Source organism: Urocitellus parryii, chromosome 8 (assembly GCF_045843805.1).
Source record: "Urocitellus parryii isolate mUroPar1 chromosome 8, mUroPar1.hap1, whole genome shotgun sequence".
Lineage (NCBI taxonomy): Eukaryota > Metazoa > Chordata > Mammalia > Rodentia > Sciuridae > Urocitellus > Urocitellus parryii.
In genome coordinates, this window is record NC_135538.1 from 111,981,626 (window position 1) to 112,007,826 (window position 26,201).

Below are 26,201 nucleotides of genomic sequence, written 5' to 3' on the forward strand. Positions count from 1 at the left end.
TCCAAGTAATTGGGTGATACTGTCTTGCTGTCTTCACTCCTCAATCTATTGTGTCAGATTTTGAGGTCTATATTTCTTTAACCTGGAGAAAATGTGTTACTCAAGGGGAGAACTAGAAGACACTGATTTAAACCCTCTGAAATTAAGACAGGTACAGTGGCACATACCTGTAATCCTAGTGACTCAGGAGGCCAAGACGGGAGGACTACAAGTCCAAGGCCAGCTTGGCCAATTTAGCAAGGTTCTAAGCAGTTTAGAAAGGCCTTGTCTTCAAAAAAAGGGGGGGGGCTGGAAATTATATCTCAGTGGTTAAGCACCTGTGGGCTCAACCCCAGCACCAAAACCAAAAAGTTTAAAAAGTCCTTCAAGGAAAATTTAAAAGAATTGGAATTGCTACTGCTACCCTAGAAAAGAGCACAGTGGTTGAAGGAGAGAGACCACATTTACTACCCAAATGACCTTGGACCAGTTATTTCATCTTCATGACAACCCTCATGAAGATTAAGCAAGACAGATCCTGTCTGTAGTCAATGAAGCATCTGGTACACACAGGTCATGCAAAACAATTAACTACTGCTATAAACATCTTCCAGCAAAACACAGATTTGATCATGTCACTGCCTTGACTGAAATCCTCAAAGATTCTCCATCCACCAAGAAGAGTCTTTACTAATACTTTAGTTTGGCCTGTACAGAAATTTACTTTTTTTTTTTTTTTTGGTACTGGAGAATGAACCCAGGAGTGCACTGAGCTATATCCCCAGCAGGGTCTCACTAAGTTGCTGAGACTGGCTTTGAACTTGGGATCCTCCTGCCTCAGCCTCCTGGGCCACTGGATTACAAGCATGTGACACCACACCCAGCAGCAATTTAATTTTTAAAAAACAGTCACTAACAATTAAAAATCATGACATTTCACATGAAATTCCAGCATTTCTCTTTAAATTTCCAGCATCTCTCTTTAAAGTGGCAAAATTTTGTAGTATGAGGCCCATTTTTCTTCATGGTTACAATCAGCTAAAGTTCAATGGTGTGCTGATTTACCACAGTCCTCAGTAAGCCCATTTGCTCCTTTATTGTGTCTGATATTTAATCAGAATTGAAGCAAAAGAAAATACAAGACACTGGCTTAATTAACTAATGTTGGGATGTGCCTTAGAAGTTCAATCCTTTTCCTTGCTAAGAAGAATTCCACTATATAAGTAAACCATATGATTTTGATCTATTCACCAATTTTCAGATATTGTTTTGTTAACAATTTGGGGCTATTACTAATAATACAGCCCAAATATCATGCTGAAAGTAAAATTAGTGCTAAGGTTTACTTCAATTTTTAACTTTTAAGATGAACTAATTTTTCAGACTACCTTAATAGAACAGTGATTAAAAACCTTTATTCATCCATGACCAAAAACCAGAAAAAAAATAGCTACATGCTATATTTTAGGTGAAAGATGGAAGAACACCAGTTTTTTAATGCAAAATTTAACCAAGAAACATGTTAAAATAACTTTTCTTTAAAAACCTATATGTTGGGCTGGGGATGTGGCTCAAGTGGTAGCGCGCTCACCTGGCATGCGCTGGGCGCTGGGTTCGATCCTCAGCACCACATACAAATAAAATAAAGATGTTGTGTCCACCGAAAACTAAAAAATAAATATTAAAAAATTCTCCCCCCCTTAAAAAAAAAAACAAACCTATATGTTGTCAAACCACAGAAGAATCAGAAAGGCTATGTGCTAATGGTTACAATCCTAAGATTCTATTTCTCTGAGATTTAACTTTCTTACTGTCTTCCCTCTTCAGCAATTTTCCTGTGCTTGGGTGATTCAGGTCGGTAGTGGTCCGAGTGGGGCTGGAAATAGCAGACTTGATGTGGCGGACCTGCTGCTGTCCCCAGTGAGCCACACCTCTGCTGACCTCCAGGGTTAACTGGATCATTCGGTTAATGGCTTGCTGAATGTCATCCAAACTGGGAACCATTACCTGTGGAAAGAAGCAGCCAGGACACCATACTACCAGCACAGACCATCCACCCCTCCAAGTCTCACCATCCCGGTTTCCCATGGAGTGGGCAAAGCTTTCGCTGGCCCTACAGAAGGCCTCTTTAAGGATGGGCTGCAGACTTTCTCCATCCTGAAGTTCTCCCATTCCATCCATTCCTGCCAGCCAAAAGGTCAAATGTAGTCCTCTTCACCCTCTCCCTGTGAGCATGACCAGATGCAGCCGAGAAATGTGAATTACACGTTGGAATGTTCATGGACCAGAATGACCGGAGGTAGCTAGATAGTGACCTTGACTCTTTGAACTGCATCAGATAAGCTAAGAAGCTAACCTTCAGGAGGCTGAGCCATGCAAATGTGAAGTTAGGTGCCGAAGTCTGGCTGGGCACAAATCAGGAGCCACTCAAGCAGGAACAAACTTTATTTCCGAACTCCCATAGCACTCCGTGCACACTCCCTGGGAACTCTCCCAAACGCCACCCACGTGGCTCCTCCAGGAACCCACCACACACCAACAGGAACTTCCCCCCCACCCGGCTGCGAGCGCACTCACTCTCCAAATCCGAGAGAATTCAATGGGAACTCCAAGGTAGTGGGGCCAGAGGCAGCAAGAGCCGCCCTATACCAGACAGTAAAGGTCTAATATACAATTGAATCAATCCAGCATCATCTTAATGGCTCGCCTCTCAACCATTACTTCTGGCAAAATGCCAGGGGCCATTCTGACTTGGCTGTGGTTCTCAGCAGTTAGGTGGCACACAGGCTGCTCCTGCCTGGCATCTTGGTCATTCCGTGTGGCTTGGAGTTCCAGATGCCAATAAACAGCTGGGTTAGTTGTAGAGATAAGCTGTGGGAAGGCTCAGGGGATACACTGTGCTCAGGACATGAGCTTATTCTTCTATTCTGCCATTCATGTGTTGCTTCACAATGGTGGGTTTGGGGTGAGGACTTCCATGATGCTTTTATTTTAGTGATTTAGTGTCCAAAGTAAGAAAACTCCAGTTGATTTGTAGGACATCTAACAATTGATGGCTAAACAAACACTTAACTGTTTCACCAGGCTTCAAAGCACCATGAGCTATGCAGAAGTAATTTTTAATATAGATATAAAGGATAACATTTTTATTTTTGTAAAAGAGAAAGTAAAAAGATGAATAGGACCAAGATGGTCCTCTAAATGAAAGTTCAGTTCTAATACTACACTTCCTAAATACATTGCCAAAATATCACTGTATTTAATACTTACCACATTAGGGATTGCAAGATGTACTTCGGTTTTTATAAAGGAAATGATATCTTCTGACCGCTTTCGTCCATAAGGGCTGTAATAAGATGGACATTAAGCTGATGAACTTTTGCTTCAAATTTCAAAAATAGCTTGTTATGCTCCAAGTTTCCATACTAGAAATAAAGCCCATTTTCAAAATACTAAATTACCCCCAGAGAGTGTTACTTATAATAGAGCCATAAATTGTAGAGAGCTAAGAAAACACAATGATTTAACAGTATTAGAAGCAAAATGTTAATCTCACAGACACTTTCTAGTATTTGAATGTTTCTTGCACAGTAACCATTTAATAATATCCACACAGGGCAGTCCTTGTTCTCCGCCCAGCGATGCTGCAGCCTGAGATCAGCAACAACAAGCAAGTACCTTCACAGATGCTGTTATGTACACATTTCTAAAAGACTGAACAGGAGGTTTCTGGTTGAGGTTTTCCAAAAAGTGCTTTTTAAAACAGTACCACTACCCAGCAACTCAGGAAGCTGAGACAGGAGGATTGCAAGTTCCAGGCCAGTCTTAGCAACTTAGCAAGGCCCTCAGCAACTTAGTGAGATCCTGTCTCAAAATAAATAAAAAGGCTGGGGATGTGGCTCAGAGGTAAAGCACTCCAGGTTCAATCCCTAGTACCAAAAAATAAATAAGAATCAAAAAACTAAAACAGTGTCCCTCATGCACAGATATACAGACATGTGTCTAGCAATGAAGGACACACCCAGAGCTGCAGATAAGTTTGGCTCTCTTCCTATACCTTGACTGCCATCCCCATCCCAAGCAAAAATATTTAAAAAGCAAACTTTCTGTCACTATTGAAAAACACCTCCACATGCAAGTACAAGCTGACTGGGTGGGGGGGGAGGTCACAAGAAACACTGACTCTGAGTTCAAAAGCAGAGACCTCACTTGGAGCCATCTAGGCCAACATCAATGGTTCCCAGATTAACATATTCCTAAAAGGAACTCTTTGAACTAAAAGCAAGCAAGCAAACAAATGGCTTCTAATTCATGGTGTCCCTCTGAAATTTAAGATGCAGCAATAAAACCAGGGGATACTGGAATACAAAGGTTACTATTTCGAGTTCCCTAAATAGAAACAAGCAGCCAGAGAATAGGTCCTAGATCATTCAATAACTTATTTAGCAAACCAGGGGGTTGGCTCAAGGAGGTCTCCAAAATTTTAGATGCAAACTACAAAGCGATAGAAATTACTTAAAGAAAAGGGCAGAGGAAGGACCATGATGAGTAACATCCATTGAGTGCTTAACATATGCCAGAAACTTTCCATCAATTAACCCATTTCATCCTCAAATTCACTCTGCAAAGCAGATACTTTGATAATTATTCCTATTTTATAGATGAAGAAACTAAGGCAGAGAGAGGCTAAGGAATTTACAGACAGTCACTCAGCTCAGGAATGCTTCACTACCTAGGTCCAGGTATGAATCCTACACAGCTATGGCAGGAGGATCTCAAATTCAAGATTAGCCTGGGCAACATTTGGAGGTCCTTCCTCAAAATGAAAAAATTTTTAAAAGAGCTGGGCATGTGGCTCAGTGGTAGAACACCTTGCCTGACACACATGAGGCCTTTGGTCTAATCCCTGGCACTGCCCAAAAAAATTTAATTTAAAAATAAAAAAGACAGGACTGGGGATATAGCTCAGTGGTAGAGTACCCCTGGGTTCAATCCCTAATACCACACACACACACACACACACACACACAAAATGAAATTAAAAACTGAAACAGAAACTCACTCCAGATAAAACTAACAGTATAGTGGTATAAAAAGTCTAAAATAAGTACACTGAGAATGCTCAAAGAGATAAATAAAAGCTGTCTCCCAGAGAAAAAAAAATTAAAAATAGAGAAACTGCTAACCAAGGAAAAAATGATATAATATTTGGAGGATAAGGAGGAAAGTATTTATCTAAATATTTAAAATGCAGTAGACAACATAATCTCTAGAAAAGATAAAGGTCCTTGCCCATAATGTAGTTCACAAAGGCAAAAGCAGTATGTATGTATGTGTGTATATATGAATGACAGAGTAGTGAGGAGACAGGAAGGGCAGGTTGAGAGGCCCCAGCATATAAGATGACCACTTGCCCAGTGGACCCAGGAGAGTCCCCAGTTAACTCTGACCTGGCACCTCATCTGGATATTCACAAAAGTGTCCTAGTTGGAACAATAAATTATATAGTCATTCTGTTCAATATTCAATTAGTAGGCATTCCAGAAGAAATCAATAAAGGAATGTCCTAGAAGAAATAACTAAAGAGGAAATTGGTGAGATTTTTCCAGAATTAAGGGAAGCCATGAGCCCTCAGATAGGAAGTGCTGCTCTGTGTGAACAAAGCAGAACTTAATAAAGACAAATCCACCCAGGGTCAGCAAACTGCAGAAACATCAAGGATAAAAAAAGAATCTTTGGTTAGGCACACTGCAAACATCTCATCAGCAGACAACATGGGTCAGGAAAAAAAATGAAGAAATACTTTCAAAGCACTGAGAGAAAAACTAACAACAAAGGCATTTTCAGACATACAAAGAAAAATAACAGAATTCACCTCTCACAAATCCTCGCTAAGGAACAGGTGTTATACAAAGCATACAAAGAATCTGGGGATTTTATAAAATATGCCAGTAAATAAATTATTTTTGAGTGTTGCCAAAAAAAAAGGCAAAACTAAATCATCAAACTGCAGTAGTCATATAGGCATAGTACAGTAAGTAAAGCCTGCACAGGCCCTTATAGTCAGAAATAATTTGAGGAAACTGCAAAACTACAGAAAGCCTTGTGCTTTAAAAGCAAAATGTGTGCTTTCTAGATTCAAAGACAAAAGATATAGGATAAAGATATACAAAATGTATAGAAGGCATTTTAAATAGAGTTGCTTTGTAATTGTTGTTTTGTGTGGTTTGGTTTGATTTGGTTTGTTTGCAGAACTGAGAACTGGACCCAGGGATGCTCTACCACTGAGCCCCATACCCAACCCTTCTTATTTTTTTATTTTGAGATAGGTTCTCACTAAACTGCTAAGGCTGGCCTCAAACTTAAGATGCTCTTGCCGAGCTCCCTGTGTTGATGGGATTACAAGTGTGTACCATCACACCTGGTGAGAATTTATTTTAAAAGTCATAGATATCACTTCTTTTTCTAAGATTGATAATTTTGAATATTTTTTGTAATGGTTAATTTGAATTGTGAATTTGATTGGATTGAGATGTCAAGGATTAAAAGGGGTATGGGTGTGTCAATGAGGGTGTGTCTAATAACTGGCATGTGGGATAGCCAACTGAAATGGAGACCCTCCCTAAGCATGGGCAGCACCAACCAATAGGATGATGGCTTGGATGGAATAAAAGTTGGAGGAACAAGGAAATGATGAACCCAGCCTAATTCCATTTTAAGATTGGGAACCATCTCGTCACAAAGTCATGAAAAGTTAATTTCTGTTTTACTAGAAATTACTTCTATTTCTAAACTTGCTTGGAATGCCTGCCCATGCCTTGAACTCACCCATGCCTGGCTTTCCCTGACCAGATAAGAACTCTCTCTGAAACCTTAGCAGCACCTCATAAATTCTGGCTTTCCCTGACCAGATAACAACCCTCTCTGAAACCCTAATGGCACCTCATAAATTCTGATGTTGGGATCTAAATTTACTCCCTAATTTGAAATGTTGAACCATTTTGGTCATTAACCTACTATCTGTCTTTGTATTATGCTTTTCAAAATCCTGTTATCTGTAAGTTCTCAAGACACCCCCCTTTTTACAACTTTTTGTGCTATAAAACCATGCTGCTATAGAGTTGGGGTACTGTCCTGTAACCCACAGATTTCGGGAGAGACAGTCCTAGCTGGTCAGAATTACAAGCTTGCTTTAATTTGATTTAAAATTGGAGTCAGTGGTCTTTGCAACGTGATTTAATAGAAGCAGCAGCAGATGCAAGCTCTTTTCTTCTTGAATGGGTTCTTGATTGCTGCTGCAGTCATCTAAGGATACAGGACTTTCACTTCTTCATTCTTCCAAAGTGGATTCTCCAGAAGCCTTTGGTCTCAGACTAGGGTAGCACCATTGATCCGTCTTGTTCTGGAGCTTCAGCCTCTTGAACTGCACAGCTAGTGGTTTCTCCCAGCTCTTCAGCCTGCAGAGGGCCACTGTGGACTATCCAGCTTCTGGTTGCATAAGCCAGCCTAATAAGTCTCCCTTTTATAATTATATTTCCTCTTGATTCTGTTCCTTTAAAGAACCCTAATATATTTTTAAAACTTAGCAAAATAAAAATGAAAATTAATAAAGAAATAAAAAGTAAGGGGGAATGAGTAAAAGAGAATATCATGCTTCTCCATGAGGTCAGGGATGATGATGATCAAGCTAAAGCACAGGCTTGATGTGATCAAATTGTAACACTAAAGAGACCATTCCTGCAACAGTGTGGGAGATGGATTTCAGAGATAGAGAAAAGGGCACAGGCAGCACCCAGTAACCCCCGCAATTAGAGAAGATATTTGCTTTATTATTATTAACAAAATAATATATTGCAAATATTTATTACTTAATCCACTCCAATAAAAAAAAAGGCAGGCTGGGCTGGGGTTGTGTCTCAGTGATAGAGTGCTTGCCTAGCACCTGGAAGGCATTGGGTTCAATTCTCAGCACTACATAAAAAAATAAAGTTATCATGTCCATCTATAGCTAAAAACATTTTTTAAAAAAAAGGGAAGAAGAGAACAACCCTTAAAAAACAAAAAGCAGGCAGAAAACCCCACAAACATTAAGGAAAAGACAAATGGTCCGTAAACACACGAAAATATATTCAATCTCATCAGTAACCAAGAAAATGAGAATTTAAATCCCGATGAGATGCCATTTCACACTCTGTGTTAGTAAGAATTTCTAAAATGAAAAATATTGTTTTCAAGGATGAGGAGCCACGGACCCTCTCATACTATGCATTGCCTGGTGAAGTGAGCCATGCATGCACCCTAGGACCCAGGAGATCAGCTCTTAGCAGGTGCAGCAAGAGGCAGATACAAGAGGGCTCAGAGGTGTTTTATTCATGACAGCCCAAGCTGGAAACAACCCAGTGACCACCACCGGCAGAACAGATAAACAGATTGTGCACACTCCAACTCCACCAAAGTGTTAATAAACTGTAGCAACACAGATGAATCTCAGAAAGGTAATGCTGAGCACAAGTCAAATACAAAGGCAGTGACACATTGGAGATAGAAACAAATGATAAGCTCTAAAGAAAACCAAGACCAAGACCAAGTTCAGGCGAGCAGGGAGAGGACCAGTCAGGGAATGCCCATCTTCTCAATCTTGGCCTGGGTGACAGGAACATGGTTGTTTATTCAATTACAGTTCTTGCAGTATTATAGGGATTTTTTCAAACAGCCTTTTAATGGATGCTTTATTTTAAATTTTATATTTTTTAAAATTAATAAAAATTAAAATAATATTATTAGAATCATATTATTATAGGGAATATTATCAGACATAGTTAGCATATTTTCAACTTGCCTTGCAACAAATATTCTTCTTTTCATTGTATCCAAAGATAACCGTGTAGCTTTTTGAAGACTGTCCAGTAGTTGATGAGAGAAAAAAGCAAAGACCTCTTTACATTCCTGTAATAAGAAATCATATTAAATTTCATACCACAAAATAAACTTCCATCATCCCCAGAACAATGACACATATTAGAAGGTACATGTGAAAGGCGAGAAATAATACACTATACAATTTCAATGACACTATTTAAATAAAGGTAATACTAAATTACTTGTCTGGTTTTTTTTAGGCAAATAACATTACATTAAAAGTGTGCTTGCAGCCAGGTGTGGTGGTGCCCACCTGAAATCCCAGCTAATCAGGAGGCTGAGGCAGGAGGATCACAAGTTTGAGGTTAGCCTGGGCAACTTATAGTGAGATTCTATCTCAAAATAAAAAGGGCTGAGGATGTAGCTCAGAGGTAGGATGCTTGCCTACCATGTGTGAGGCCCTGGGTTCTACCCCCAATGCCAGAGAGAGAGAGAGAGAGAGAGAGAGAGAGAGAGAGAGAGAGAAGAAGAAGGAGGAGGAGGAGGAGGAGGAGGAGGAGGAGGAGGAGGAGGAGGAGGGAGAAAAAGAAAAGAAAAAAGAAGAGTGTTTTGCAAAAACACCCTATCAAACCAGAATTACAGACTCAAAATATAAAATTCAAAAACAGTTTATTTAAAATCATCCTGGTTTGCTCAACACTGAATCATTCACCCAACAAACCTGAAGCACTTGAGTGCTGTGTACTTCTCAATGTTGAGGGGCATGGGCACAGGTGAAAGATGTGTCTCTATCATCAAAATGTTCAGCATGGTTTGAGGTGGGTAGTGAACCCCCAGGGCTCAGCAAGCCCTCTACCTCAGCCCCCAGCCCCATCTGGCTCACACAACAAGTCATACATCAGGATCCAGATTCTGACTACTCTGCCCCCTGGGGCTAAGTAGGAGAGTAAGGTTGAGTTGGGTTGGAAGAGTTATTAGGAATGAGCAAAAAAAGAATTTCAAGCTTCTCCATGTGGTCAGGGGTGACAATGATCAAGCTAAAGCACAGGCATTGATGTGATCAGATTGTAATGCTGGAGAGACCATTCCTCCAATGGCATGGGAGTCGGATTTGAGAGGTAGAGAAGACAGCACAATGTAGCTCCCAGTGACTCCCACAATTAGGGAGTCTCTACTGGGGCTCAGTCTTGTTTTAAGCCCCCCTAACCTGGTATCAAAGGGAATGCAACTGCTAGCGAGGGTTCACTGAGATGGGGTGCACTTTTCCTGTTCAGCTGACTTCTGCCTGTTGTTAAACTCATTGTTAATGGCTTCCTGGTGCGTGGTACTGCAAATTCTAAGCTAAAATCTAGACCCTGTAGGGAAGCATCTCCCAATCAGTTTGTGATCTCGTCATTGAGCAAGAAGGCAAGTTTATTACAGTTAGAGTTTATTTCCAAAACTGTATTACAGTATGGAAAAGTAGGTAAGAAAAAAGAATGAAGAGAGGGTGGGTATGAGGGATTAAAAGAAAACTGGCAGGAGGAGGAGAAAGCAGGAACGTGTGAGAGTGGCCTTCAAAGTTGATAGGTGACCATGAGAGAGAACCCCCCTGCCTCCTTTTCAACCTTCACCCTCACCACAATGTGACCATTTGCCCATTCAATCTGTTTCTCCTGCTGGGAAAGGCAACCATAGTGCAATCCCTGGGCCCCAAGTGAATCATTATCAGGACTTGGGATACAGACAACTCAATTAAACCCAATAACAAGGACAAAGTTCCACACTGAGTGAAATGAATGGGTGCTATAAGTTGCATTTACTATGTAAGAAAACATGGCCAGACCACAATGGAGGAAGATCCTATAGAAACTGTAACAGACAAACGTCATCAAAAGTTAGTGATAGGGGGCTGGGGATGTGGCTCAAGCGGTAGCGCGCTCGCCCGGCATGCGTGCGGCCCGGGTTCGATCCTCAGCACCACATACCAACAAAGATGTTGTGTCCGCCTAGAAAAATAAATAAATAAAATATTTAAAAAAAAAAAAAAAAAAAAGTTAGTGATAGGGAGTTGGGGTTGCGGCTCAGCGGTAGAGCGCTTGCCTAGCACGCCTGAGGCACTGGGTTCAATCCTCAGAACCACATAAAAATAAAATAAAGGTTACTGTGTCCACCTACAACTAAAACAATTTTTAAAAAAATAAAGTTAGTGATATTGGGGAGAACCTTAAGGATTACCTGATCTTACAATGTGCAACTGGCAATTGTATTTTTTGGAATCTGTTATAAATTGGGCATAGGTTAGTTTCAGAACTTCCTGGAAGTAGCCCCCTTTGGGTTACATATAATCCAATGAGTCATAATGAAATCTGCAAGAGGTTGTTTCACAGTAAATACCTTTTTAAACTCATCCTCTTTGTCATTAGCATCACCCTCGGTCACCAAATTGGACTCGTAATCATTGCTTTCGCCCTCCTCCATTTCACTTCCAAAAACAACATGTTTCTGGTGTTCTAAGGATAGAAGACAAAACAAAAACATAGTAGGTGAATTCTTCAGCATTAGGCTTATTCTATGTGGCAAAACCTTTTTAGGAAGCTCATTTTTTAAAGCTGTTAAAGACTTACTTTTATCTTTCTTACATTTACATATTTTTTTTTTGCATTTGTTCCTATTCTAGTGTCATCCTCAAATTCAATTAAACCATGAATCTCAGTAGAATCATCATTGTACTAAGAAATATAATTCTGTCAATATACTCTTTTTTAAAAATAATTTTTTAGTTGTAGTTTTATTTTTATTTGTTTTTATTTTTTATGTGGTACTGAGGATGGAACCCAGTACCTCGCACATGCTAGGCGAGTGCTCTACCGCTGAGCCACCACCCCAGCCCCTGTCAATCTACTCTTAATGTCTAGAATTAAGACAAGTTTTAAGAGGGTTTTACATATTATGTTTCTTAATTATTTGTTCACCTGTTGAGTTTTCTAACTTAATGAAGATTTATTCTTAATTCTTGATACTTGTGATTAAAAAAACTGGTTAAACTAAGACTTCTTGGAGCAAAGCCAGCATGCTGTGCATTCTCGTTTTAGGCTCAGAGCGTCTCAACCCCAGCACTACTGATATTTGGGGCTTTGTCGTTGAGAGCTATCCTTTAGGACATTTAGCAATATCCCTGGCCCCCCACCCAGTCCTCTTAGAATGTCACTTGCATGAGTTTTCTGCTTGACCAAATGTTCTCTCATTCCAAAAAGCCATAGTTCAAACATAGACGCCATAGTTCAAACCTGTTGGACTGTAGCTCACCCTTTTAGGCAAAGCTATCTCTTCAAGTCTCCTTCAAAACCTCAACACTGATCAAAATGGATTCTACTGTCACGTATAACTAAAAGGAACCAATAAAGTTTTTTTGAAAAATCGCATTGGAGCTGGGCACTGTGGCACACACCTGTAATCCCAGCAGCTCTAGAGGATGAAGCAGGAGGATGGCGAGTTCAAAGCCAGCCTCAGCAACGGCAAGGCACGAAGCAACTCAGTGAGACCCTGTCTCTAAGTAAAATACAAAATAGGGCTGGGGATTTGGCTCAGTGGTTGAGTGACCTGGTAACCCCTCACAAAAAATAATCACATTGTACATCATCATATGTGCAAATACGTGTCAATCAAAAATTTTAAAATACAAACAAAAGAGACCTTTTTCAATGTCTTTTCCTGAAATGGAAATAATTTAATCTGCATATTGCCTCATGAATATTTGAGGACATTGACTATAACTTCTTGGCCAAAGAATCAAAGTGTGTATCCACCTTATTTAAGGTTAAGAAGATAATTGGCAATTGGCAAAATAGATAACATATCTTTTATTAAAAAAAAAATCCACACTAAGTTGGTGACACAGCCATGAGCCAGTCAGTGGCCTGCCTCACACAAAGTCAACCTCCCCCTATGTTACTGAGCAAATACAGGGATCATGACTTGACATATATAGACAAGTCCCCATAAAATATTAACAAGTAAATCCTCCAATTACAAATTTCTACCTAGACAGTTCTTATTTTGAACTTGAAAACATAACTTCAAAACAAAATATCTATGTCCCTTCAAATGTACCCAAAGATTCTAAATATCTAGGACAGGGCAATCTGAGCAATACTAAAAGTTCCAGATTCTTAAACCACAATTAAGGAAGCAGGAAGCAAAGATCTCTTCCTGGGAATCTTTTCTTAAAATCCTCTGCCCCTGCTGGAGAAGATCAAATTCAGCAGCTTGTTTTGGAGGGGCTTATTTACATATATTGACTAAAATTATTAAAACTTTGGACTTCATTGAGGGAATGAGATTCTGAAATTGGGAGGACTGGAAATGGAGTCAAAATTATTTCAACCACTTTAAATAATCCAGGCACCTTGTCATACAGATTTTCCTCAGCAGAGTGAATCAGGGTGATGAGGGCTTTGGCAAAGTCAAAAAGAGTGAAGACAAAGCTTTGTACGCCTTTTGTTAACCACGGGGTAGGAGGTGGGGGGAAGATCTGCCATGGTGTGATCTTTGATTCCTTGGGGGTACACTTTCCACTAGGTCCCATTTACCTGTACCCTGACACCGTTCTAAGGAAGAAGACGCAGCTGGTACCATTCAGAGAAAGATCTAGGGGGAAAATGTCTTGAAACTTAGTCTTACCCAAATAAAGTTTTCTGGATTCATGAGAATTTTAGATTTTATCCTTGTCTTGTTTATTTTTTTAAAAAAGTAAAATGAATCAAAGGATCAAAGTGACATGATTGATTAGAATGCTATTCAAAAAGAAAAAGAAACACAGCAAGCCTGAGGGTGTAACCATAACCTGTTTATAAGGTTGGTCCTTGGTTGGCATCTGGGAACCCTGGATTTCAGAGGTTGCCACTATTTCCTAAGTGACAAGAGAACTCACAGAGCCTAAACTATACAAAAACGCAGTTTATGATGGACACCTGCTTTGGAGTCCTGAATCTTGCTACCTGCTAAGTGGAAGTACTCATATGAGGACATATCTGTAGCTCTCATGACTCAAAAATTAACTAGTGAAATTACCTGGTACTGGTTTTATTGCTTTCCCAGTGTATTTAACTTCATAAATTTGCTCAAATATTAATATAAGTTCTCTGACAGCTTCTTCCACATGCTTACTTTTGTGGTTTAGAATATCAGCCCACTCTCTCGTGTACGTCTATTAAATAAAGAAATGACTATTAATTTTCAGATACCTAAAAGTGGTGAGAATTTATTAATATGACTTTATTAATTTTAATAATTAATTATACTTTATTTATTATATTTATTTAATTAAAATTAAATTCGTTATTTAAACATTTATTAATATTTGTTAATAAAATTATTAATATTTATTAATATTAAATGTTTGGGTAAATATTTACTTACTTAATAAATAAATAATTAAATGTTTGTTTGGGTGATATATAATTAATAAATAAATAATATGACCATTAATTTATGAAAATATAATTAAGTTTACTTAAAAATAACTAGAGGGGTTGGGAGAAGAACTCAGTAGTAAAGCATTTTCCAAGGATGCTCAAGGCCATTATCTTATAAATAAATAAGATAATATTGACCATGCTTTATGTTTCAGATCTAAAATTGCCTGCTGCCCAAAGCACAGATGGTAAGGTCCAAGCAAAAGATGACAAAGAAAAAATCTATTCTTTTTCTAGTATTTGACTCAATCACACCCATAAATCTAGAACAGAAAGACATTGTCAAAAGTTGAAAATGAGATATGGTATGAAAGGTACAATCCAAAGTGTTACATTGAGAATTTTTTTTTAAAGAGAGAGTGAGAGAGGAGAGAGAGAGAGAGAGAGAGAGAGAATTTTTTTTTTAATATTTATTTTTTAGTTCTCGGTGGACACAACATCTTTGTTGGTATGTGGTGCTGAGGATGGAACCCAGGCCGCACTCATGCCAGGCGAGTGCGCTACCGCTTGAGCCACATCCCCAGCCCTACATTGAGAATTGAGTGAGGTAAAGTTTTTTAATTAAACATGGTGCTGTATGCCAGGCATTGATTTAAGAGTTCATATGTATTAGCTAATTTAATTAAAGGACATCCTCTAGTAATAATTAACATTATGGTCTCTATTTCACAGAAAGCCAAGGCTCAGAAGTTAAGAAATTTGCCCAGGTCACCCAGTAGGTGGTAAGAATAAGAGTTTGAACTCATCTTTGATTCACAAAGTCTGTGTTTTGCTTTTCTGACCTTTTCCAATAGCCAGAAAAGGGTTTAATGAAAAAGTTGAGAGCTAGTCAAATTCAGAAAACTGGCTCATAAAATTGAATAAGGCTTTGAACATATCAAACAATATCCCTGCATTTTATAAAAGAGTCAAGTAAATGGTAGCTGTCAACTTGGACCTTCAAATCAAAACCACTATGAGGGGCTTGGGTTGTAGCTCAGAGGTGGAACGCTTGCCTAGCAGGTGTGAGGCACTGGGTTCAATTCTCAGCACTGCATATAAATAAATGAGTAAAATAAAGGTCCATTAACATCTAAAAAAAAAAAAAAAACCACCATGAGGTGCCACTTCACACTCACTCTGAGGGCTATAATCAAAAAGACAGAAGACAGTAAGTGCCAGTAAGGATGTAGGGAAACTGGAACCCTCATAACTACTGGTGGGATTGCAAAATGATGCAGCCACTTTGGAAAACACTATGGCAGTTCTTCAAAAGGTTAAACAGAGTGTTAACATATGACCCAGTAACTCCACTCCTATATATGTACCCCCCCAAAAGAAAACATGTCTACACATAATGTTATAAACAGCATTATTAATAACAGCCCAAAACTGGAAATGACCAAATATCTATCAACTGATAAATGCATAACTAAAAGGTGGTACATTCACACAATGCACTATTGTTACTGGAATAAAGTCTGGGCTGCCCACAACTCACAGGCCAATATTCGGGACACAAGAGTTGATAGGAAGGAATCAGATTTATTCAGGGGCTGGCATCTTGGAAGACAGAAGCACTGTCAACCTCAAAGCTCCATCTTGGGAGATCAAGGAGTTTTATAGGGAGGGAAAGGAGGAGCAGGGCAGGAAGGCCACATGAGCTCGGCCATTGTCATCTAGGCTGTGTATCTCCTATTTCTCTGGGGTACTCTAGCATTGAAATGGACCTCAACCTCCTGGGTCTAGCTTCTGTAGTTCTTTTCAGCAAGTTAAAGCCACATTGATTTACCTGCTTTGTGTTAATTGATGCATAGAACTAAAGACTAAGGAGGGGCATTATCAAGGTCATCACTTGTCTGGGTTCTGTAAATCTCAAGAAAAATTTAGCAGCAAACATCTTAACCATTTCGGAGGACTTCCCTTTAGAATTTAGTATGATGGGGATATAATGCTCACAAAAGGATTAGGGAGGGGCAACAACCTTAAGGAAGAGATAAAGAAAGGACATTAGCAAAAGAAACAAAATTCTGTCACTTGTGACACTGAATGAACTGTGCTAAATGAACGATGCCAATTAAAAATGTTCTAAAATGCACCACAGTGATGGTTGTACAGTTCTGAATACTCTAAAAGACATTGAGTTATACAGTTTACATAGTTGAGCTGCAAGGTTTTTGAATTTTATCTCAATAAAGCTGTTTAAAAATAATAATTAGTGCCAGAAATATTTTGAACCAGAAATTAAGGAAAGAAAAATTAACGGGAGGTGGGAAAGTGAAGGCAGCACGTGTGAGGAATTGGAGGAGTTTGGTTGAATGAGAGGTGAAGGGTAGTTTTTGTGGGCAAGGAAGAGGTGAAGGTATATTGGACTGCTGGTGGGAAGGATCCATTCAGTAGTACAAAGTTGAAGATATGGAAAACAGGGGACTAGTGGAGCAAAGTCACCAAGAAGGGGTGTTAGATAGCTATTTCGTGTTGTGACCAAAAGACCTGACAAAACAGATGAAAGTGGCATGTAAAGTTCATTCTGGCTCACAGTTTCAGAGATTCAGTGCAGGGTGAACCAACCTCATGCCCTGGGCCCAAGGTGAGCAGATCATGGTAGAAGACAGTGGTGGAGGAAAACAGCTCAGAACATGGCAACCAGGAGAGAGAGAGCACACTCTGCTCACCGAGGACAAAATATGTTACCCTCAGCCATACCCTACCTGCCTACAGTAAGCACCTAGTGGATTAATCCACTGATTAGCTTCCACTTCTCACAATCTGATCATTTCACCTCTGAAAACTCCTACGTTGTCTTACACATGAGCTTTTGGGGGACACCTCATCTCTGAACCATAACAGAAGACAAAAAGGTACGACATCTTGAACCTATTTGGAGGATCTCAATTTTGAAAAGAGGCAGGAACTTTCTCCATGGAACCAGAAGAAAGAAAAGATGGATACAGGAGCAGTCGACAATGCAACTGTAAAAAGGATTTATATGCTTTAATTTATAAACCTATAAATAATCTCTGCCACTCTATCAAGGCCATTTGCCAGACACTCCAGGTGCCATTCTTCATTCGCAGCCTGCCTCCCATTCTCCACGCTTCTCTGCCCTTCTCTGTGTAGCAGGAAGCTGACTACTTGACTCCCTTGAACTCCAGCGGGGTTTGACCCAAGGAGAAGACAAGAGAGCTGGAGGAGAGAGAGTGACAGGTTTCTTTTCTACTCCCTCCTTGCTTAGAAGCTGCATCTCAGTTCACAAAATGGTTTGAAACCACTGTTTGACCCAAATTAACTTCACCCTAAAAAATTAATGTATATCATTTTCCAAAACTGATTTCTGCTCAGAGGCCGACCTGGCTTGCCCTGTCCTTAACAAATTATATTCTGCCTCCACTTCAAAGGTCCTGCCCAATGGTTGGTTTGTACAAAGGCAGTTCAAGCTTTGCTAGATCTTAGATTACTCCAGGGCAAGTGACTGTGGCAAACTGATTTGCAAAGGTGCTTTTCAAAGTTCCACTTCCTGCATCTTGATTTATAGCATTGAGACTTTCCACTTATTTAATAATAACACTTTTTAAATTGTGTCATCAATACAAACACAACATTCATACTCAGTCACCTATTCTATCCCAGTTTGCTCCATTTGTGTGGTCTCTTTCTATGCATGTAAAAGTTCTTTGTTCTTGTACTCAAAGTAAATTATCTTTGGTAGCATGAGTTTTCCCTCCTCAGCAACTGATGGTGTCAAAATAGTTATAAATACATAATGTGAGAAGATGATTTCTTATAAATGGGACAAAAGGAAGGAAACCAACATAGAAATTCCCCTATTCTTTTGTATTCTGTTTTTATGTAGATAAGACCTGGTATTAAATGCATATAGTCAAATTCTAGGAATAAAGTTCATATAGTCAAATTCTAGGATTAGAGAGAAGAAAATGGCAGGCAGAAAATTATTCCCAAGCAGGAAATGGGACATTTCTTTGGAAAATTTCAATTGCTGTGAAAAGACCCATACAGCATTTGAAGAAGTTCTCCCTCCTTCAAAAACATGTAATTCAGGAACAGACTGCTCTGTCTAGAGAGTATCCTAGGTTAATTTTACAAGTGACTGGAGAGCTGAAACAGAGATTCAGGGTGCTCTGAAGGGAGGTCTTTCTTGGGGATGAAGGAATGAAACCCTAATATAATAGCGTATTTGAAATAAAATATGAAAAGAGAAGCAATTAGAAATACCAGGAAAAATAAAAAGCTTATAAGAAGATATATTACACACATACGACATAGCTCTGCATTAGCCATGTTGACACAGGCATAATAAAGTGTTGCTATTTTCAATTACTGTTTAACTGAAAACAATAATGAAACTATTTTGAGAAAAAAAGGAGGACTGGTAAAGGATAAGGTGAGAAAGGTACTTATTAAAGTAGGAAGAAAATAATGTACAAATTTGCTAACTCAAAAAATAGTACCCTCCGGTATGTTTCTTAAAGATGAAGAAATAATTATGAGAAATAAACAAAAGTTTAAAAAAAAAAAAAACGAGTGCCTTGGGAGCAATAGAAAACTCTAGATAGTGCAGAGTGGTAGGAGGGGAAGGGAGGGGACATGGGGTTAGAAATGAAGATGGAATGTGATGGACATTATTATTCAAAGTACATGTATGAAGACACAAATTGTTGTGAATATACTTTGTATACAACCAGAGATATGAAAAATTGTGCTCTGTATGTGTAATATTGTAATGCATTTTGCTATCATATATAAATTTTAAAAATTAATTTAAAAAAACAGCTGCCTTTCCTAGCACCAGATTGTGATCCCCTATAGTGAGTAAACTATGCCATTAACATGGACCAAACACATTTGTGTCTTTCCACCATTTGTTGAATAACAATAAATTCATTTCACTTTCATTGGTTGTAATTCACGGAGTACCTCTAGGTCATAAGCCAGTCATAAGCCAAGCAATCAAGGTTCTTTTATTCAAATATTAATAACTATAACACTCAAATCACACACTACACTTCACACAGTGGGTTGCAGAAAGGCTAACAAAGGGTTAAGGTGGCCACAGGGTTCCAGGAGGCCGCCCAGAAAGCAAAGGCAGACAGCAAATACAAACCCAAGAGTCCCTGCAGGTGGCCAGAAAGATTAAGAATAAGTGGCCAGATAAGATTAAGACTGCAACCCTGGACAGGATGCCATCCTTGGTCTTCTCAAAAAGGACACCAGCAAACTGATCCAAACAAAAAAACTTACCCAATAATGATAAAAGGATCAAACAACCAGGAAGATAAAATCATTTTACTCCTGAATAAACTAAGACCAAGAATAGGATATTAAAAAGGATTGTCCAGTACTGTGACGGCCAAAGCTGAGAACAAGTGATTTTAAGCTCCTACACATTAGGAAGAAAGCACATCTTAAAAGGTAGTGCCACTGTCCACCTTGAGGTTACAGAGGGCAAGGTCACTCACTGGTAGAGATTCAGTAGAGATAATGTGAGGACCTGTGCCCTCTAGAATTTGGAGGGCAGGGAGGGACTGACCCCAGGGGTTCTGAGGCTGGCAAGCTGCCCTAACCCCTGAAGGCAGAGGTGACCTGGGGAGAAGAAGCTGTGCCTTCAAAAAGAGAGAGGGCCAAAGCCCCCGTTACCCATGGGTCAGACTGCACCCTGGACAGGAAGCCATTCTTGGTCATCTCAAAAAGGACACCAGCGAGATGATCCAAACCAGCACAGCGGACACAGTGTTAGCACAAGGTAGGTAGGAAAGGGAAGGGGAAAAAAAAAAAAAAGAGCTCAGTTAAAGACATTATTGAGTGCTTTTGAAAGAGACTGTGTTAGATACTAAGCCTCCAAAAAACGAGTAAACAGGGTTCTATCTTTGCACTTTCGAGTCAATGAAGAGTAAACGATTATCCAAACAATTTCAATATAATGAGATGCTAAGGAGGTTAGAGATTTTATCCTATTTAAATGTCATTGCCACTGAAGGATTTAAGTAGCAAGAGCTTCACGATCAGATATGGTGGCATTACGAATGCATATGATGGGGTCACATACAGAAGCAGAGAAACCAGTTAGATCACAACATCAATTGCTAACCTCCAAACAAGCTTCAAAGGCCCAACCAAAGAAGTGGGCAGTAGGTACAGAAAAGAAGAGACAATTCAACTAAAATCTGAGTAAGAGGCAAAACATGGCTTAGCCTTAAGACTGGTGGGATTTAAGAAATAGAGGTAAGCGCTGGGGTTGTAGCTCAGTGGTAGAGCGCTTGCCTAGCATGTGAGAGGCACTGGATACAAATAAATAAAATAATAAATAAAAAATTAACAATTAAAAAAAAGAAAAGAAATGGAGGTAAGGAAAGGTGATAATTCCCAGGTTTCTGAATGACTTACAGGGAAACTTTGTTGTAGTTTAAACCATGAGGGAAATGATACGACTCTAGGAACATGCACAGAGGAAGAGGAATCAGGAACCACTGGCAGAGCCCCGGGACACCAGCGCTGGGTGGAGGACATTAGTAAAATGATGTCTAGGGAGTGGCCTAGTGAGCTATTGGAGCCATGTTAGCCTTTGGAGCTGGGGATGTCCAAAACAAGGATGTCCAAAAAATGCTACAGGCCCAGGTGTCTGCTTGTAGATCATCAATTCACATTTTATGCTTATGGCTCAGTATTCTTGTGATTATAATAATTAAATGCATACCTCGTTGAGGGTCAACATGTCTTCTACTTTGGTAGCACCATCTTCCGGCAAGGAAATTAACACTGTTTTGGCTATCTCCTTTAGAACTGTATCAATGTGCATTTCACACATATCGTTGACCTACCAATGCGAGCAAAAATGGAAATACATTTTAAAAATAACTTTGTCCCTTTAGTGCTAGCTTTATGTATTTGAGTTACTGATTCACTTAGAGGACTAAAGTCTGGAAACTTGCACCCTGAGTCAGGCATCATTTGGTGGAAATGTTAGGAGTAGTACAACTGTAAAGAAAGCTTAGAACTAAGGTTTTCTTGAGCAGCAACTGTGCCATAACCTCCTATGCATTATCTCTGTTGTTCTTCATTCCAGCAAAAGGCATCAGTATCTCCACTTTATTTATTCATTCATTCATTCATTTGTTCATTTATTTTGGTACCAGAGATTGAACTCAGGAGCACTTAACAACTGAGCCACATCCCCAGCCCTTTTGTGTATAGGTGTGTGTGTGTGTGTGTGTGTGTGTGTGTGTGTGTTTTATTTAAAGACAGGATCTCACTGAGTTGCTTAGGACCTTGATAAGTTGCTGAAGCTGGCTTTGAACTCATGATCCTCCTGCCTCGGCCTCCCAAGTTGCTGGGATTACAGGCATGTGCCACCCCACCTGGAAGTTCCCCACTTGAAAGCTAAAGAGACCAAGGCTCACAAAAGTAAAGTAGCTTTAGAGAGGAACACATAGCTGGAAAAAGGCAGTGAATCCTACCCAGGTTTACCCAACTCCAAAGCCTCTGAATTTGTATCATACTGGGCTACCATAATACACAAACTAGAATATCTAAAAAGATATGCATGGTCTAGGTAGCAAACATGTTAGAAATCCATAGATAGTCTCCATTTAGACTAAAGCCTCATATAGTTAATTTTAGAGCCATTAATATTAAAATTTAGGCACACTGTTCTGCTGTCTTCAACAGTCTACAATTATCTCATTTTCTAAACTATAATGAACCATCATTTTATCATATTAAAGGCAAGATAATTCAGGATAAGAATAAGGCAACTCGATCCAAACCAGTAAAGGAAATCAAGTGTTTTATTTTTAACTTAACGGATGTTCTTTTCATTAAAGAGTCACCCCCATTAAAGAACTTCTATGTATAATTAAACTATTACTCATTAATATTCTCAGTATTAATGTATGTAGCTTTTTAAAACTTATCAATTTTACCTTCTTTAAAAGTTGATTGAACATATCCAAAACTGATTCAACTTCTTGAAAGAAGCTTTCCAGTGTTAAAGATGACCATGTTAATATCGTAAGCCCTTGCCTCAACACGGATTCCACCTACAAAAAAGTAAAGAGTTAACAGCTCCCTTTTCTTTTTTCTTTTCTGCAATACTGGGGATTGAACCCAGGGGTGCTCTACCACTGAGCCACATCCCAGCCCTTTTAATGTTTTTGTTTTGAGACCAGGTCTTGCCAAGTTGTGGAAGCTGGCATCAAATTTCAACCCTCCTGCCTCCTCCTCCTCAATTGCAAGGATTACAGGCCTGTGCCACTGTACCAGAAAACAGACACCCACCTTTTTTTTTTTTTTTTTTGGTACTGGGGATTGAACTCAAGGGGCACTTCACCACTGAGCCATCTCCCAAGCCCTTTTTATTTATTATTTTGAGACAGGGTCTCACTAGGAACAGCTCCCATTATTAACAGGAGCATCTGCGTGTATAAAAAGGCTTTCTTTTATTACCTGCAAATATTATAGGTTATATTTTCCTAATTATATTTTCCCAGCATTATGCCTAATAAAGATGAGTTTTGTTTGTTTGTTTGTTTTAAATCATCTTTGGCTGTCCAGGAAGCAATCATGGAGCTTTAGAAAATGCTTATGATTTAGATTTAGTTTTTTTCCAAAGGCAACAAATTTAGACAAGAAATCATTGTGTAGGAAGAAAAAACAAAAAAACAGAGCCATAAAGTTGATCTAGAAAAATAGAGGGTCTAGATGAGAATAGATGACCTAAAACCCATAATCTATAGAATATGAATCTAATTTTAAATAATAGGGAAATCAATGTAAATCTTCAGCATTACCAACCTTTTTCACTTTAGGGGTCATCAGATTGACAAACACAGTAGGCACTTCCTGACATAAATCATCATAATACTGCAGAAGACCCTGTAAAAATAAAATGGTATATTTTACTTTGGTTCATTTTAAAGCAATAGCCATATTTTGATTCATACTAGGAAGGTTTCATTCAACCTGTTTACTCATGTACATTTATATTGATTTATCCTACTTTTCTATCCCCTGTAAATTATCTGTGCCCTGTCTTTAGGTATCTAGTCAATAGTACTTTCCAGGCTTTATTTTTTCATATTTATAATTTTTCTTTCTAGATGTTATTGCAAATTGTTGGATAATAATCTTTCTGTGATAGCTATTATTATACATTTTCCCCTTTCCGTTCCTCATCTTCTGACATATTAAAATATACGCTATCACTGATGCCATACTTGCTTTCTGAGTTTAAATAAATCTATCTTTAGATCCATGCAACCAGAATTAATAGACTTTTAATGTTTTCCTTTATATAGTCTTTAGATATAAACCATGATGATCAATTTTCAACCATTTGTAATTTTTTTTTACCATGTATTACACTGTGGTGAGAGACATAGAGTCAAGTTACATCTTCCCCAAGTGAATATTAAACTGTTTCAGTTTCTATTTAGTAGTTTCCTAGTTCTTTATTCCTTTCCTTTTCATCTGATACTTGTAGTTGAAGTTTTATATATGATTGGCACTTGGCAAAGGACTTTGACTTTCAGGTCATCATCCAAGGCTAACGGAAACCCTGTAATATGTGCTGCAAGTAATATTAGCCTCAACTTGCACCAGTCCTTTGACGCTTGATCCTCCAAAGTAGCAACTGACCAGTCCAAAAACCTAGTCTTTGAAGCCAAATCCACAGTTTCCGCAATGCCAATGCTCCTCTGAATTGTTTTTTCTATAACAATTACATAGTATTTTGATAAGAGCTAAAGCTACTAAACTCCTTGAAAGAAATGAAAGGAAAGTGAACAAGGGATCTTTATTGTGGCAGTGTCTGAATGACTGGAGGAAAAACAGGAGGGGGGAGGGAGTGGGAGGAGGAGGAGGAGGAAGAGGAGAAGGAGGAGGAGGAGAGAAGAAAGGGGAGGGAGAGTTTTTATAGCCAAAATCTAATGGGGTCTCTGGGTCTGCAAGCTGCCTTGTTGGCGAACAGTTATTGGATCATATAGTAGTTGCTAAAGGTATCATCTTCTGCCCTCAGGCAGACAGGGCAGGGGCCAGATGTGGGTTTCTGTTGCACCACACGGGTGGGGGTTGAGTGTTCAGCCTTGAGTGGGGCTGAGTGTTCAGCTTTGAGTGGGGCTGAGTATTCAGCCCTGAGGCAAACAAGTGATAAGGAAACAGACTAGTGAAGGTGAGAGTCAAATGTTCAGCCCATTCTGCAGCTAACATTTGTTCAGCCTGCTCTGCAACTAACAAGAAACATAGGCAATCTTTGTGACCTTGGATTAGGCAAAGATGTCTCAAATATGACACCAAAAAAAAAAACAAAACAAAACAAAATAGACACAGAAAAAAAAGCAGATAAATTTGGCTTCATAAAAATTTAAAGTGGGGCATGGGTTGTGGCTCAGTTGGTCTGGGGTTGTGGCTCAGTGGTAGAGCACTTGCCTGGCATGTGTGAGGCACTGGGTTCGATACTCAGTACTGCATATAAATAGATGAATAAAGTAAAGGTTCATGAACATCTAAAAAATATTTTTTAAAAAATGTAAAATGAATGTATTTCAAAGGACATCATTAAGAAAGTGAAAGGCAATGCACAGAATGGGACAGGAATTTTGCAAATCATATAGCAGATAAAAATCTATAAATACCTATTACAACTTGAAAATTTAAAGGCCAAATAATCCAGTTGAAAAATGAGATGGGGTGGGGTTGTAACTCTTAGTGGAGCACTTGCCCAACACGAGTGAGGCACTGGGATCAATCCTCAGCACCACATAATAATAAATGAATGAAGTAAAGGTATTGTGTCCATCTACAATTTAAAAAAAAATAAAAAGAGCAAAGATGGAGAGGATGTGGAAATAAAGGAACATTTTTACACTGTTGGTGAAACTGTAAACTAGTATAACCAGTAGGGAAATCACAACTCCTCAAAAGACTAGACATGGAACCAGCTACACCACTCCTCAGAATTTATCCTGAAGAATTAAAGTCATTTACTAACGTGATACATGCACACCAATGACTATAGCAGCACAATTCACAATAGCCAAAGTATAGAACCAGCCTAGGTGTCTATCAGTGGATGAATGAATAAGGAAAATGTGGTATACATACACAACAGGGTTTTATTCAGCCATAAAGAAAAATGAAATTATGGCATTTGAAGGAAAATGGATATGTTAAGCAAAATAAGTCAAACTCAGAAGGTTAAGGGTTACATGTTTTCTTTCCTATGTGGAAGCTAAAGAGGAAAAAGGAAAACAAAGGTGGGGGCAGATCTCATGAAAACCAAAGGGAGATCAGTAGAAGAAAGGGACCAGGAGGAGGGAGGAGGGAAGGGAGGAGGGAAGTGCTGGGGAGTGATATTGGCCAAGTTATATTGTTATATTGTGTGTATGTATGAAGATGTAACAACAAATCCCACTAATACGTACAACTATAATGCACCAATAAAAGTTGTGTTTTAGTCAGCTTTTTTCATTGCTGTGACTAAAAGACCCAACCAGAACAATTTTAGAAGAGGAAAAGTTTATTTGGGGGCTCATGGTTTCAGGTCTCAATCCACAGACAGCAGGCTCCATTCCTCAGGGCTCAAAGTGAGACTGAATATCATGGCAGAAGAGTGTGGCAGAGGGAAGCATCTCATATGATGATGAGGAAGCAGAGAGAGAGGACTCTGCTTGCCAGATACAACTATATACCCCAGATATATGCCCCATCTCCTCCAGCTGCACTCCACCTGCCTTTAATTACCACTCAGTTAATCCAACCAGGTGATTAATTTGCTGATTAGGTTAAGGCTTTCACAGCCCAATCATTTCCCCTCTGAATCCTCTTGCATTATTTCACATGTGAGCTTTTGGGGGCATCTCACACCCAAACCATAACAATGTGGAAAAAAATTAAAATGGGCAAAGGATCTGAACA

General features: G+C 39.1%; 1 protein-coding gene across 1 annotated transcript in view; it reads right to left on the reverse strand.

Annotated features, from left to right (window-relative positions):
• Dnah8 (dynein axonemal heavy chain 8) overlaps positions 1-26,201 on the reverse strand; it is a 286,408-nt gene that overhangs the window by 197,137 nt on the left and 63,070 nt on the right. The window contains exons 18-25 of the mRNA XM_077801771.1: positions 23,082-23,162; positions 22,211-22,327; positions 20,986-21,105; positions 13,891-14,026; positions 11,215-11,330; positions 8,819-8,925; positions 3,250-3,325; positions 1,791-1,986 (exon numbers count right to left, since the gene is read on the reverse strand). Coding sequence (XP_077657897.1) covers positions 1,791-1,986; positions 3,250-3,325; positions 8,819-8,925; positions 11,215-11,330; positions 13,891-14,026; positions 20,986-21,105; positions 22,211-22,327; positions 23,082-23,162 — 949 coding nt within the window. The remainder of the gene's footprint in view (positions 1-1,790; positions 1,987-3,249; positions 3,326-8,818; positions 8,926-11,214; positions 11,331-13,890; positions 14,027-20,985; positions 21,106-22,210; positions 22,328-23,081; positions 23,163-26,201) is intronic.